The 15712-nt window shown below is 38.9% G+C and overlaps 1 protein-coding gene across 1 annotated transcript in view; it reads right to left on the bottom strand.

Moving 5' to 3' along the window:
• The window catches only part of PEPD (peptidase D), a 145300-nt gene that overhangs the window by 91613 nt on the left and 37975 nt on the right, over positions 1-15712 (bottom strand). Inside the window, exons 8-9 of the mRNA XM_072873170.1 lie at positions 12271-12346; positions 10783-10829 (exon numbers count right to left, since the gene is read on the bottom strand). Coding sequence (XP_072729271.1) covers positions 10783-10829; positions 12271-12346 — 123 coding nt within the window. The remainder of the gene's footprint in view (positions 1-10782; positions 10830-12270; positions 12347-15712) is intronic.

The following is a 15712-nucleotide window of genomic DNA, read 5'->3' on the forward strand; positions in this document are numbered from 1 at the left end:
AATTTACATTCTTGCCAGCAGGTATGGAAACATTCTTTTAGAGGTACTGAGGGTTAAACTTTTTTCTGACATTTATAATATTCAGTGCTGGAAAAAAATCTCTGCAAAGAATAATTGCTCCCACAGGGACCAATCCATGGGTCACAGTTTTTTGCACTTGACGGCAACAGAGCCTTGAATGAGATTTTCTATAAAACCTAGACTTAAGCTTGCAGCATAATCACAATGTTTGCCCTAGCTCTAGAAGCTGAACTAAAGCACCACTTCTACAGTGTAATTATTCCACATATGTTCCAAAAACCCATGGGGAAATTTTATTATTCAGAAGAATAAATAGGGTAAAAATAAATGGTTTTTAATTTTAGCCAATTTTTACACTCCTTATGAATTTTCATTTTTCTTATGCAAGTTTAAGTCCATGGGAGAGAGGATTTGCCTTGAAGAAATAATTAAACTTTCATCTTCAGTTATGCTTCTTAGCAAATACACAGCCACCCACATAGCATAGTTTCAAATTGAATATTTGAAGTTTGAACTTCTGTTCAACAACACAGAGTAAGCAGAAGCGCAGTAGGGGCTTAGGTTGGAAGGAGGTTGGGGTCCCAATATACAGCTTAATTTATTCTTAATACTTTTCTGAATACTTGAACTATTCTTAGAGAATAATGCAGTAATTTGTCATATGGGATATGTAAACCTATTGCCTTAAGGATAATAAAAGATTATAACACTCAGTTTGTGATGACAATGTCTGAACCAGGTTTAGGCAGCTGCAGAAGTCAGAATTTTTCTGGGAAGGGAAGCTGAGGAAGCAGGGCTCCATCCAGTTCAGGAAGACGCAGGCACATTTTGTGACTAAGTCTACCCACGACGCCTTCTCCAATTCCTGGGAACATTTCAACACTCCTTTCTTAATACAGGGGCCAGACGAACAACTACACAGGTGCTCTGCAGACAGGTCACAAAATCTGCACGTCCCCAAGCTCATTTGCAAACAAGCTGCACCCTGTTCACAGGGTCCTGCTGATCCATTCACTGGCCTTAAGCGTCCACACACCATCTCTGCAAGTGCTGCTCCTTCTTCCCAGAGCTCAGGTTGTTTTCCAGCACCTGAGCTGGCTGAAGAGAAGGGCAGAAAGACCAAACACCAAGAGTGGAAAACAGAGGTTAATGCAGACTGACGGGCTGAAATGTAAGAATGGATTAATTTTCAATGCTTTATTCTAAACTGCACTAGGCACCCAGAGAGCAGCAGTTTAGCAATCTTCCTAAAGATGCCAAACCTAACTCCAAGGGCCTATCATAGGTGGTAAAATCACTACACTGATCCCAAGTGCTAGAACCAATAAGAAAATGAAGCACAAAGTAATATGGAAAACTACCAGAAAGAAGTTACAACACCCATTCGGGAACTCTTTCAAGTAACAGAGACCGCCTTGCCCCATCGGTCCCAAATAACCAACAAGGTCACCTGACCCAGACAAATTCTAGACCCCCTAGGAAGGTCTTATGGACACAAGCCTTCTGTTTCAGCAACAGAAACAGTGTTGGCCAGGACATTCCTCAGTTAAATAGTTTCTTGTCATATGATACTGACTTCCTTCTCACAAAGACAGAATTTCTGATCAAAACCAGATGACTCCTCCCTCAACACAAACATCTCTGGAATCTCCCCAAATCTTGCAGGATTGGGAAGCCAGCTCCTGAATGCTGTTGCCACTTCCAACCCAAACAACACATTAGTCATAGACACATTCTCCTTCTCCCCCTTCAAACACACCATAAAGAAAAAAAATTTATCCTGGAGAGCTGACCTAACCTGATGTATTACCCCCAGTGTCAAACCTTCCATTACAGAGCAAATCTAGAGATTAGACAGGCAAAAGACTATTAATAAATCACATCTAACATCCTAAACTTGACACAATCCTAACATTTACAACTTATAGGTACACCTTGCACCCAAACAACTTCATGCAATTTTTACAAATTATCTGCTAACCAGAGACATAAGAATGCCTGCCCACCTCTGCCATTCAGTGCTGACCAAGAGGACATAGCAGGTTCATTCTGAAATAAGAAAGCAGCAGAAATCCAGTCCAATACTCCTGAAAGATACGACATTTTACAAGAGGATTGTACCAAGTGAGAAGTGACGGCAACTGTACCTTACACTAACAGATTAACTTGTGGAGCATTCAAATATCACATCTCTCATTGATTCTTTTAAATATACAGGTTTCAGTAGATGAATTGGAAGACACAAAGTCCGTTGTCAGCAAAGCTCTTCGTATCCCTCACTTCCCAAGACTGCCTCAAGGCTCAATTTGATCTACCCAGGAAGAGCTGCTGAAAGCAAAATCCAAGTAACCTAGAAATAATGTTGGGTTTTGAGGAGTTCTCAACAGGAGCAAATTCCTTTTAGCAGAAACATCACCTCTACTGTCTAATATGATTCAGGTTCCTCCCCAATCCTAAATTTCACTTAAAGTTCATTTTCCCTTATTTCTGCCTGGCAATTCAACTCTATTCTGCCCTCCTATATGACTCAACCTTAGTTACACATGCCACCTTCAGTGCTGCTCGGACAGCATAAATGCAGCACAGTTAGGCACAAAGACTTCAGCGCTAAGCAAACTCCAGTACTCCTGCATCTCTCACTACAGGCAACCATCCACAGCTTTGCCCTTTGCTGCCTTCATTGACTTCCCATACGTATATTTCTTCATTTATTGTTTGTAACCTCAGAGCTTAATAAGCATCAAGTGACCTAAGCCTACCATCTCCAAACAAGCCTACCATCTCCAAAACCCCACGACCAAGACCTAGGTCAAAAAAATTACACCACTTGAGAGCAACACAACATTCTGCAAATGAGACCAAGCTCATCTGCACGGAGAACCAAACTAAAAAAGACTATCACATATCATCCTGTAATTATAATCCTGACCTTGTGTTTTTCAGTACTGCTGATAATGGGTACACTAAAAAAACCTACCACCTGCCAAAATAGTACACAGTTCTGCACAATTCTTCCCCTAGAGAGATGACGCAACAACAGAAAACCAAACAAAAATCAAACAAAAAAAAAGAACCATCAAGATAGATGTTAGAAACGCTGCTTAATAAGCTGGAAGGTGTCACTTGCACGCTACGGTGCTGAGGATGCTCTAAGAACCAATTTGGAAAAGAATTTATGCAGGGGGCATGCCAGCAGCAAGGAACAGAATCTGCTCATTTTCTTTTCATCTGTATAAAATGGTTTTGATTTTCAGAAGGTCAGTGTGCAACATCATGTTATTAATGTACAGTCCTCGTATTCTACCCTTTTCCTTCAAGTTGGGCTTCTATTCTCTGAGCATGATCACGTAGCAATTATGGTTATCAAAAGATGAGGGCCAGCAAACACAAAATTCTGATCTCTCTGCTTCAACAGTAATTAGCAAAAATTATTGAACTACAGCTTACAATGCAGATAAAGCCTCACATATGGTAGAATCTTTACTTTTGACTTGTCTGAACAAGCATGAACAAAATCCACAGCAAATAATAATCAGTTCAGCCTGCTGTCTTTTATGATGAGTTCCATTCCACATATCTCCAATCTTAGCTTGTCATTAGTAATGCTAATTAGTTCACTATCTCAATGCCACGCTACATTCAGTAAAAACTATCATTGCTAATTTGAGAAGAAAGCTTGTTCTTTAATATAAATAAGAGTAACATTCACTCTACAAAACACCCACAGAAATTAATATTGCTTGTAATTTTCAATCAGATTCAAAATTTAAATAAAAATTGCGACTACCTTTTGATTTCCAAAAAGATAATAAAAGGGTAATTACGAATTATCACAGCACTAACTAGATTAACAACCCTGTAAGGACATACAATGACACAGTATTTAAAGTTGGTTTATACATTGCTATGCAAGCAAGCCCAGTTCTGTACGTATGCATGTTGCATACATCTTTCCACAGCTCCCCTTCTGAAGGGAACCATTTTCTAATACCAGCATGGTAATTGTTCTTTGGTATCTGTGGGCTGATAGAGGGCTTTATTTTAAAGTTCTCACACGGTCCAATTCCACAATTTTTTGTAGAATATAAAACCCAATTATGTGGAACTTCAATCACAAGTCACAAAAGAGACCTATGCAATTAAACAGCACTATTCTACACAAAGAGCTAATTAAAGCGACATCCAGGAGGTGAACCACGCTGTCCTCTACTGAAAGAGAGAGCATACGAGCTTGCCACGGGACCTCCTGCAAAGGGAAAATGCTGAGAGGTTATTGGGAACATACTGGAACTGCTCTGCTCCCTCCCAGCAGTTAATGGAGTCCACCACCAACCACTATGACCACACAGACCAGCAGTTCAGGCAAATCGGGTCTCAGAGGTTCCAGTGCCCCCACGTTCCCCTCCTCAGGAGGTTTCTGCCCCCCACATTTCTCCTCTCAGCTGGGGAGAGGGGAAGAGCAGGGCAACTGGAAGCGGGTACGTGTTTGCCAGGGCTGGGGCAGCTGGAACCTCTCAAAGTGGATTTACCACAGAGAAGCACTTCTAAAGCAGATGAGGTGCTGATCCAGGAGGTCTCCATGTTCAGGAGGTCATCCTCACCCCCACTTCTGCCGAGTCGAGTGTGTGTACATATGCATTTGTGCCTCTGTGTGTCACAGAAGAGGAACAATGCTCAAGGGTTTTCTAAACCAATTTTAAAATTCAGATTTATTTTAAGACTACTTACAACCTTAATTCAGCTAGATTAGCAAATCAGTGGAGACAGCCTAATTTAAAACATCAAAGGACCAAGCTGTACCTGAGGGAAGGTAGGCAGGAGGGGAAGGCTGCAGGAAGTGTCTCTCTGAATCCAGTTGCTTTTCCCAGCAAAGATATTATATCTGACTTCCCTCTGGGCACTGGACACCTGAGATTCAGTGGCTCGCTCAACCTATGCAATTAGCAGCTACCCAACACGTGCTGTCAGAGCTGCACTAAGCTGCCTACCTGGCCCTGGACTGCTGTAGGTCATTTTGTACCACCATTTTCAGGAAGTTCTGGGTGACCCCGAGCTGCTGTCTCCCACCAGGCACTCCCCCAGTGTGGGTTCAAAACCACCAGCTCAGCTAGTCGCTTCCTCGGCAGCCTCAGTTCCATCTTGAACAGAAGCTCCTGGGCTGCTGTGCGGTGTGGACATTTTGCTAAAAACAGAAATTGCTGCTGATCCATTGATTCCTTCGACCCTTCTTCTAGAACTAGATATAAAGGCCAGTAAATAATATTGGGTACAGGATTGTCTTAGTACCAAAACACCGCCCAGACAGCAGGCAGACACATACACCAGTTCTATCACACAGGCGTGCAGAAACAAAGGAAAAACAAGTGGATTTTTTTTTTTTTTTAAATGTGGGGAAAGGTCACCTTCCTCCTCTCTTTCAGATGTTTTTCATGTATTTTCAAGTTTTAAATCCAGCCTTTTAATAGCAATAACCTACATTTAAAAACCCATCACCTCTAATTGTGAGGCAGCTTTGGGAAACAAAGCAGTCAAGCCATTTTCAGGCTATACAACACTACCAACTGTTTAAAAAAAATTAAAGGAAAAGAAAATCACATTTCAGTAACTGAGCAGACTGACATGCTGCTTGAGATTAATGGAGTGCTGGTCTCTTGTTTAATAAAAATAAATCCTATACACAAATACCAGTGAGGGTCATGGCACAATTCAACAACATTCCCATGTTAAAAAGCAACTGTTAAAAATTCACCCATGTATTTTTGTCAGCTGCAACGGGCATTCTTGTTTACTCTCTACACACACTTATGCAAAGGACCTACAAAGGCTATGCTTGAGCTGAAATTCTAAATACAAAAACTGGATCATGAAAAAGATAGAAATATTTTTAAAAATTATTTGCTGCAGAAGTCAGTGACTTTCTCAAGAACATTCAAAGAGCAAAATCTATCAGGAGATGGTAAGTGACAAATCCTGATTAGCTAAAACAATCAGCACTTCACTAAAAGGAAATACCCAAAGGCAAATAAAATTATTCTGGCTATTTTCTCTTTGCTAGTGAAATAACATACATGTTTTATTTTCAGTTTGTTCCACTGGAGCAGAGGAGAGAGAGATAAATGAAAGATGAGAGCCATAATCCATGAGAGCACTCTCGGACTTCCACAGAGAGTGAAATTTAACATTGACAGATATGACAGCAACTCATCTCAGAGTCTAAGCTCTGCTTTGGAATCAGGGACAGCATTGAAAAGAATAGGGATGAAGAACTATCAGCCTTGGCTGGTGAGGGAGGCGAGGTGTAAAAATAGTCTCTTAAGCATTGTAAACCAAGAAGGAAAAACCTCTGTAGCTGCCTTGCCATTTTAAGTTGTTGCGTTACAGCAGAGTGGAGTTTAAGTTTAGTATTTATTAACTACTACAAAGTCACCACAATTATTTGTATGTCCGTACAGACCTATAAGATCCACTGCACTATATACAGAGGGGGCACCTGTACAGTTGGATAACAAGCTCTTGACCTGTCTGGCACGTGCTCTGAATAAACTCCAACTCCCTCCTCTACAACCACATCTGGACAACCAGTGTCACACCCAGGAACCTCTCCAGCTGACTGGTGGTAACCGGCTGCTGCAAGATCGTATGGAACATACATTGCCCTCCATCACTTGTACCAACCTTAGCACCAAAGCATTTAAAGTCATAAAAAGGAAATGCAGGCAAACCTTACAGAGAGGAAAGCAGACATGCGGAGATGAAGTGGCTTCCCCTAGAAAGCCGATAATAAAACCAACAGTGCCTGAGCAGTGCCCAACGGCTACAGGATCACACATCCTCTGAACAGGTATGGTCATATTCTTCTTACTTTGCTGCTTTTACTGATGGAAATAACATGCAAAGCACTGTTACCCACCCTGACACCGCACATCACACTACCTGCCCTTTACAATAGCTAATTGCTCCTTTGTTTTAAAAAAAGCCCACTCTAGAGGATCAGGACCCAAGTTTTTGGATCCTAGGTACTGGACTCACCGTTATTTGCATGGTAACACTGAAGTGCTCCGGTGTTCAGCAGTTGCAGAGGGTTCAGAGACAGTCAAATAATCTAGGGAGATCTTTGAGAATCTAGGGAGATCTTGGACAAGGGAATGAGCGTTTAGGCCTGGCTTAGTGCTGCCCAGCATCTGAGTCATCTAAATGATGACTACATTATCATTTAATGAATTCAGGACTGTGCACACACTTCTATCACAGGGCCTTCAGTGCTATTATCAACAGGATAAAAATCCACAAAAACAGGCAATACGTACAATAGCTATGTGTCCAATACTGTGTACATAGCAAGTTGCTCTTCTGTTGCTACAGCATACACTTTCACATCATTCCCCAATCAAATCAACAATTCCAAGTAACCATCCTGATCTTAAAAGTGTTCTCTTCAATAAAAAAGGGAACAAATGAGAAAATACACAGAAGATTCAAAACTTCATTTGGTAAATACTACGCAGATGAATAGGCAACACTAGAAACTGATCTAGAGAAAGTATCTCTAGCGCTTTAGAGCATCCCGAACAGATGATTGTAGGTCCTAATTAGTATTTTCAGTGTGTATGTATATATCTATATATACACACACAAAATATTTTTGTTTATATACACACACTTAAAACAACTTAGCTGAAATCACAGATTTTTTTTCCACATACTTCTCCAGCTGAAGAGATTTCTTTTACCATTTTGCTGTATTTTAACAATATATTGACTGCAGAGCAGTTTCATAATTAAAAGCCTTTAATTAAAAAAGATTAATTAAACATGAGATAAGCACAAATACTAAACAAACTACTTCAGAGAAAATCCAGAATCTGACCTACCAAAATGACTTTATATGCAATTACACATGCTGTGAATTACTGTTTGTAGATAATTGCCTTGGCTGTCTCCTTAAAGTCAACCGACCACATATTAAAGTTAAATAACATCAAACCAAAAAAAGAAGTCAGGGCTGATTGGACATGCAGTTAAATGTGTTCATTTTTCATATATCTCAGCATTAACACATTACTGGTTCAAAATCATTTACCAGTGGACCTTAATCATAAAGAATACTTCCAGCATATTTCTGAAGCTAGCTTTCAACCCTCAAAATAGAAGATACTATCTTATCTAGAGATTTTGCCATAATTTAATTTCCTTCAAATTACTTCTCAGAGAATAATCCCAATCCTAGAAATATAACTAGCTTTATATATTGTTGACTCTTAGATACATTTCCTAGAGTATTTTAACATGTTCTTGCTGCATGATACAGTAGAAGTAAAATGACATTTTTTGTAGGAAGGCTGCTTAACCAAATGAACAAAGAAAAGGCAATGATTAGGTCCTACATGTAGTAATGGAAAATTTTAATTGCTTTTGAGATCTCTGGCATTATTCTTCCTAGCAGACAGGGTCAGACCAGCTTTGTACCCAAAAATACACATGCTATACTCCACAATGTCAAAGAACGAAGTAAAGCAATATGAAGGGGGGTTTATTGGCCACATTTCAAGAGATATCTATATTAATTTCAAAAATTCACAATTTCACAGCCATCAGTGGGAACTGCAAATGCACCTGGGGAAGAGGGCCACACAATTCAGAAAGCTTTTACAAAGGGAGTGGAAGCCCTAGAAACATCAGAAAATTAAAAACTTCATTAACTTTTAGTTGATCTCTTAAATACAAGTGTGAATACTTTTGATAAACCTATACAGACTATAAATTTTGTTTCTTTGCACCCTTAGATTTCAGATGTACCAACGCTGCCAAATGCAAGCTATTTAGCCTGTTGACAAAAAAAACCCACCAAACCCAAAAAGAAACCCCAAACCCCCATAAACCAACACACCACAAAAAAGCCCACCCCCCAGAAAAAAACCCTCTGCTATTTCAATGAAAATTGTCTGGTTTGGGATGTTACCTATTTTTAGGTCTTTGAAAATTCCCTTCTTAGACTACATTAAGGGGTTTATCTGCATACAGAGTAGAGATTTCCTAGAGTGTTTTCTAACTTTATTTATAAGCATTTCGACTACATGTTTCTTGCCAGAAAGGTGTGGAAATGACAGGTTTACATTTTTAGGACCCTTTTCCCCTAAGCAATAAGGAAACAGAAACTGGAGCAGGGATGAATTCCACCAGCAACAGAAACTGAAGTTCTAATTATAGTCTCCAAGGCTGACACTACAGAGGTAGTCTGCCAAGACCTCTTTCATTAGTGAAATAACCTCAAACTTTGAAGAAGTGTAATCTATCAAGACATATGGAAGAACAGAAGGCAATTTTAAATAGGTTTAACAGACAGTTGCCTAATTTATTTATTTTTTTAATTGAAAGACACAAATAATCTTTTCAAAAGGTTGATGTGTATGGAAGAAGCTAGCCAGAGAAGAAAGTAAGTCCTGGAGTGAGAATGCAATATACCTCACAGACTTACAGAAGAGTGTGTATATATATAATATTTGTTGCATGGCATTTAAACCAAACTGCCAGGATCGTGACATTCAAAAGCGCTTGAGAACACACTCTGCTCTATGGAAATTTTTGATTACTATTGACTTCCAGAGCCAAAATTTCACTATCAGCATGTATAGCACGGGCAGTGAGTAAAATGAACACAAACACAAGGTTCATTAATAAAGTTAATGGAGGAATGTATACAACATTTTTTTTCCCTATTACCTGGTGGTATACGTAACTGCAATTTGAAGCACAGTCAAATTAAAGGCATGAGCCTATAGAGTCTGTAGAAATTTAAACTGCTTAAATGTAACATCAGTTTTTCCATATTGCATATGTTCTAAGGGCATTATTTGGTTTTTGAGCTACCTTGAAATCCTGATGACAAATACTGAGGTCGCTTTATTTTCCCCTCACTGGGCGCTGAATTAGCCTGCTTACTAATGTTTGAAAAATTACTATTGTCAAGAAACAATAGTAACTGAGAGATGACTGCTATTTTCTATTTCTTCATTATGCAAATACTTCGAAAATTTAAAATACTGTATGTGAGCTAAAAATAAATGGACTTGGTGATCAAAACTGTGCTTTATAAGCTAGGCTGCTGATGATCTAATGTAAATTTTGATTTAAAAGAGGAGGCAATGTTTTCCTTTTATTTAGACACATCACTACTGTATCAGTTAGGAGCAGCCAATCCTTCCTATATATGCCTGTACAGCATGTTTTCTTCAACATAAGAGATATACGCTGTATTCTTACTGACTTCTTAACAGCTGTAGTAACATCCGTTACATTTGTGAGATGAGCTCCTTGAACAGGCTAAGTACAGGTAACGCTGACTCATAACTGCAGGCGAAATGTAATTGAACACAGCCTTTTATAAGGTTCTTAAACACTCATACATGCAGTCTTCTAAACATAACAAGCATAAGGGCAATGTTTATCCATAAACACCATTATATTGGATGGCTTCAAACAATAACAACAGCTATTTTGTAAAGCTTCTGTAAATTACTAAAACTCCAGGAAGAGAATTATGCTACACTAAACCATCACCAAAAAATAATCAGCCGTCATCAAATACATGTTTGAAACTGATGAAGTACCACCTCAAAATAATAAAATGCTTACAACAGTCTTCAAACAGCAACATGCTCTCAGTCTCAACTGAATCAATGCTACTTTGCCTCAGCTATTGCTTCTACCCCTACTACAGAGAGACTTTCTCCTTTTTATTACAATTATTGAAAGAACTCTTACCTCTCCATCTCGTATTCTTTCATACCTGCTTTTACTGCCTTCATTACCTGTAAGATACATATTAACATGGGACATTCATAACAGGAGGGAATCTCATATTTATAAATTTATGACTTATGACTGAGTATCTCCAGAGGAACTTATATTACAAAAATATCATCTGTACTTCATTTAAATTTACATCAGTAAATGCATTTTAAAACTACACTAGAAATCAAACTCATTTTAATCTTTATAAACGCCTGCAGTCTCCAGCAATAAAGCAAGTTTAATTGCCAAACTACTATACCCTAATGAAGTGCAGCTCATCAAAATACCAATGCTTAATTCGGAAAGCTCTGGTGAACTTGGCAGCAAGTCCTTTTGCTTTACTTTTATGAAACGCCAGCAAAACAAAACTGTGAACTGGAATATACCACAAAGGGAGATTCTCTTTTCTACTTTGCAATCTGAATCGACAGAAAACTACTAGAGTTAACAACACATAAGTCTGATTTTTTTTTCTCAGATTTGCTGAGAATGTGCACCAGTTTTACTCCTTTGCCTACTTCTGTATTATAAAAGTTCTAGGCAGCTGCTCTACGGAAGAAATTCTCTCAGATGTGATAAGATTATTCAATGGCCAAGGAGAAGGAGATGGAGATGAAGGGCCAAGGAGAATGAATACAAATAACTATCCCTAGACTTTGCAATTTTACAATATTCACTTTAAAATATTTTTACACTTCACAGTTCAGAAATCTGACGAGCAGGAGAAAAGACAATAGTTGAGTCAGTAACCTCATCAGCTACTTTTACCTAAGCTCCCTCTGGTCATCGCTCACAACTCATGGCATCTCTGCATCACTATATGGAGTACAGGATTGACATCCAAGTTAATTTTGTCATCAATACCAGTAGAGCAATTGCTGGTACGGTGCTAGGTCCAACCTGGGTAGCTTTGCTGAGAGCCTGGATTTGTCTTTGCCACACTGCTACGTCAACAGACCAGCATCGTGAAGCACTGTACTGGGTGAGATACCCATCTCTCTAAGGAGCAACCTAAGGAATCCTTGCACTATCCTCCACTGTGCATGGAAACACTCCTTCAGTTTGCAAGGATCTGGAGAGAGTAACTTGCTAGTTAAACTTTTCAGAGCTGCACATGCCAACATAGGCCAGAACAATCTTCTTGATCTCTTCTTCCTCCATCACTATACAGGTATTTGTGCATACAGGGCAGATAGATTGCAAGCAGGTCACCTTCTGCTGAGGCTCCAGCTCTTATCCAAAACCAAACTTGAGTTCTCAGACATCACAAATGCACCAGTGAGTTCAAGGACAATGCAAGGTATATTACTGGGCTGTAATAGGAGGGATATTATCCTCTTATTTCTATCTAGCCTTTCCATTATTTTATTACTAAGCAATTCAGGGTTGCTGGGAACATTTTCTGAGTACCACTGCTACACTAAGAGCAAAAATTATTAACAGTAAGGCATCCATTACCTCTTTATGAGCTTCACTGGAGATTTTATTGGTGTAGCGCAGAACTTCCAACTCCATGTCTGTCTTAATCACACGACTTAAAGAAAAGTAGAACAGATATCAGGTTAGGTTGCAACTTCACAGCTTAAGAACATGAAATAAAAACACCCTGAAAATAATATGCATCACCTATGGTAAAATTAGATCAAGTACATCTCAAGAGAGAAGAGCTATTACAGTATTAATGACAGCAAAGTTTTGTTGGCGTTGATTCACCATTCGCAAAACAATCTTACAAAGGGAAGTCACAAGCATTTCAAACATCAGCCTACATTATTTTAATACTAATAAACAAGTGGTCCAACCAACATTTTTTCAACTCATTCTAGAATACATTACGAACAAAAGCAATGTATTTCTGCATTTGTCATGGCTCAAAACCTACTTCACATAGAACATTTCTACAAGCATACTTGATTTACTTTTTAAACACAATTTGAAACTAGTTTACATAATGAAATTCCCAGAGCTCCAGAATTTCTATTCAGCACAATCCCAACTCCCACCTATTTGCAAGACCTTAAAAGGCAGGGGGGAGGGGCATGTGAAGAAATGTTATTTCTGTTTGGTACTAAAAAACCCAAACCATGAAATTCAGAAACCACAGCAGCAGTAATTACAGCCACGATGTCCATTCTCTTTCACCTGCTTCTGGAGGAAAAAAACCAAAACAAACAAACCCCCCCAGAACCCCATCCTGTTCTTCACGCCTTATGAGATACTGAATTTGTGCCTATTTATGAGCCTTGATACCCTGTTCTGAACTCATCTCAAAAATTTACCATTAAACTCTTATCTACTTACACTACTTTCTACCATGTATACCAGCTAAATAAAAGCAGCTATTTAGTATGACATGAACAGAGAAGCAGAGATAGTTCCATACCTTCTATTAAAAATCACCTACTCTTTCCACTGCTATACATATTGATTTCCTAATATTTCTCATGCCCATCTCAAAGGCAGCCATGAAGTACATACTTACTGTTTACAAAGAACAAAACTACATCTATTGAATTGCATGAAAATATTTAAATTGTATTTTCCACCTCCACTCCAGAGCTTGCAGCAGTTACAAAGTACCATAACTGTTATATTTTGAAACTGCCACCAAAACACCCCTTTTTTATTATAACATGTCCCTACTCACACTGCTGTAGAAAACTATTTACTGTATTTCTGCTCCTGTAGTTTGTTTTAATGAGCCCAGAAACAGGTTTCTCAGCCATCAGTGCCTCTGATGTGCGATAAGAGCATTTACCACAGACAGCAACTGCATCGCTATGCAGCACAGCCACTCCCCTTCAAACACAACTTTTCTGGCAAGATTCTGGCAAGAGTACAGGTACCTTTGTAAAAATGCTGATATCAATCAAAATGTTCTTACAAACACTAACACAGTAGAGGGGAATGGACTGACATTCTTAGTCAATTGGAATATGACACAAAATAATCATTACACATTGAGAATGAGAAGTACAAGGCTTTAAAATGCACACCGAGGAGAAAAAAATTACACTGGGATGGTATAATCTGCTCATCATGGGTGACGAAACAAAATTCTGCTTCTGCCTTTCAGCCAAGACAAAGAACAGTAGCTCAAATATACTCATGTTAGAATGAGGTAGCAAAGGCTTATATATATTTTTATTTTTTTTTAAAATCCTGTTCTTGGGAAGACTGCATGTGCTAGCAGGATAATTTAATACTTGTTTGATGTGCCTTTATATTACTTTCAATATACAGTACATATCTCTGATCTGCAAGTGCCTGAAAAATAGGTTGTTTCATAATTCAGTTGTCTAATCTCTTTATTGGGATCTGCTAGCAATACGAGTTAGCAACTGCTCAATGGCAAGTGCAAACAGTATTAGAACCTACTTTACTTGACTAGGTCATAAGGCTTCAGGGTCAAGGTATTTATTTCAGATCATAATTGCCCAGGTATCTTTTTGCATATACAAATTCATGCTCAGCCTCAGACAGACTTTTTATGCAATGCATCACCTTCATTTACACAAGGTCAAGCACAGAAACATTTTACAGAAAATATTTAGTCATTCTGAGACCAACAAAAACCACGACCCAACCGTTAGTAAGGAAGAGAGGGAGAATGTACAGTTGTGCAAGGAACATGGATCAACTTCACCCTCCACTAGATACTGAAAAGAAAAAGTCACTGGGCTCCTACGCTGTCTGCAGTGGTACTGTTGATGGAGTTCCCACCAGCATATTTGGGTAGGAGAAGGGCATGCACTTCACCACTGTCTCACTGGTTTGATGGCATAAAAAGCGACACTCTCCCAAGCCAGGTTTAAAGCATTGCTAGTCAAGCACTGTGGTTAGCACTGTAGGGCAATCTTGCAGGTGATGAGTGGTCCACAGTTTTCATTATGTTTTCCCCCCACTTCCAAGATAAGGCTAGGAAGAAAGTCCCACTTTTGTTCACAAACGCAAACTTCTATGTTCTATTAAAAACAGCTCTTGGACCAGTTATACACTCTGCATACATTCATTAATACTTTAATGGGAACAAATCATTTCCAGGCTCCAGCTAATGCAATTGCAAAAATGTACAGATTCAGCACGTAACGCTGTTCTCAGATTAAAAGGCAAGCCACTCAATGAAATCAAGTTAAAACAGAAGCACAAGTCTCCTACTGTCAGGACTGACCTGTAACTTTTAATTCTTTTTTTTTTTCTTTTTTTTTTTTTCTTTTTTTTTCCATTTTACCAGTGTGAAAGCATTTCTTCTTCCTCACTCTCCTCTTTCACATACACTTTGTGCTCTTATTTGCACTTGCCATATGAGCAGGTGGTCTTTTCATGCATGTCAGTCATTCAACAGAAGAGAGAAGTTTTAATACAAACAAGTATCATTTCAGTCCTGAAATTAAGTTTGGGCATTTTAAGTGGCTAGATACCAAATTTAATGTACAACCTATTTTCTATTAATCAACTGGTTAAGAGCACACAGAATTTGAGGCAAATATGAGACTGAAACTTGCATAACTCAACTACATTTTCCTAAACCAGTGCTTTCCTCAAAGATACACAAACGTTTGCTTCTCTATGCGCGTTCACCATTCCCGATCATGCCGCCAGAAGTATTTGTTCCCAGTTACCAGCTCAGTGTTTATCAGCTGTCTTATTTTGTTGGGTTTAGTACATGCATGCAACCTTAATGGCTGCTTTCTGTGACATGCGTGGAAAACATCTAGGTACGTCCACTCCTCCTTGTCCTTCTGGAAACATTACGTTTACAGACCACCTAGTAAGTACAGATGCTGCCCACATAGACAGACTCCACAGTCCTGCCTTGTCTTCACCCTTTTTCACTTCTGCTGTTACCTTTCCACATTTTATTTATAGAAATTTCTCTACTATGGTTGATACATTTATG

This window comes from Ciconia boyciana, chromosome 9, assembly GCF_034638445.1.
Source record: "Ciconia boyciana chromosome 9, ASM3463844v1, whole genome shotgun sequence".
NCBI classification, from domain to species: domain Eukaryota; kingdom Metazoa; phylum Chordata; class Aves; order Ciconiiformes; family Ciconiidae; genus Ciconia; species Ciconia boyciana.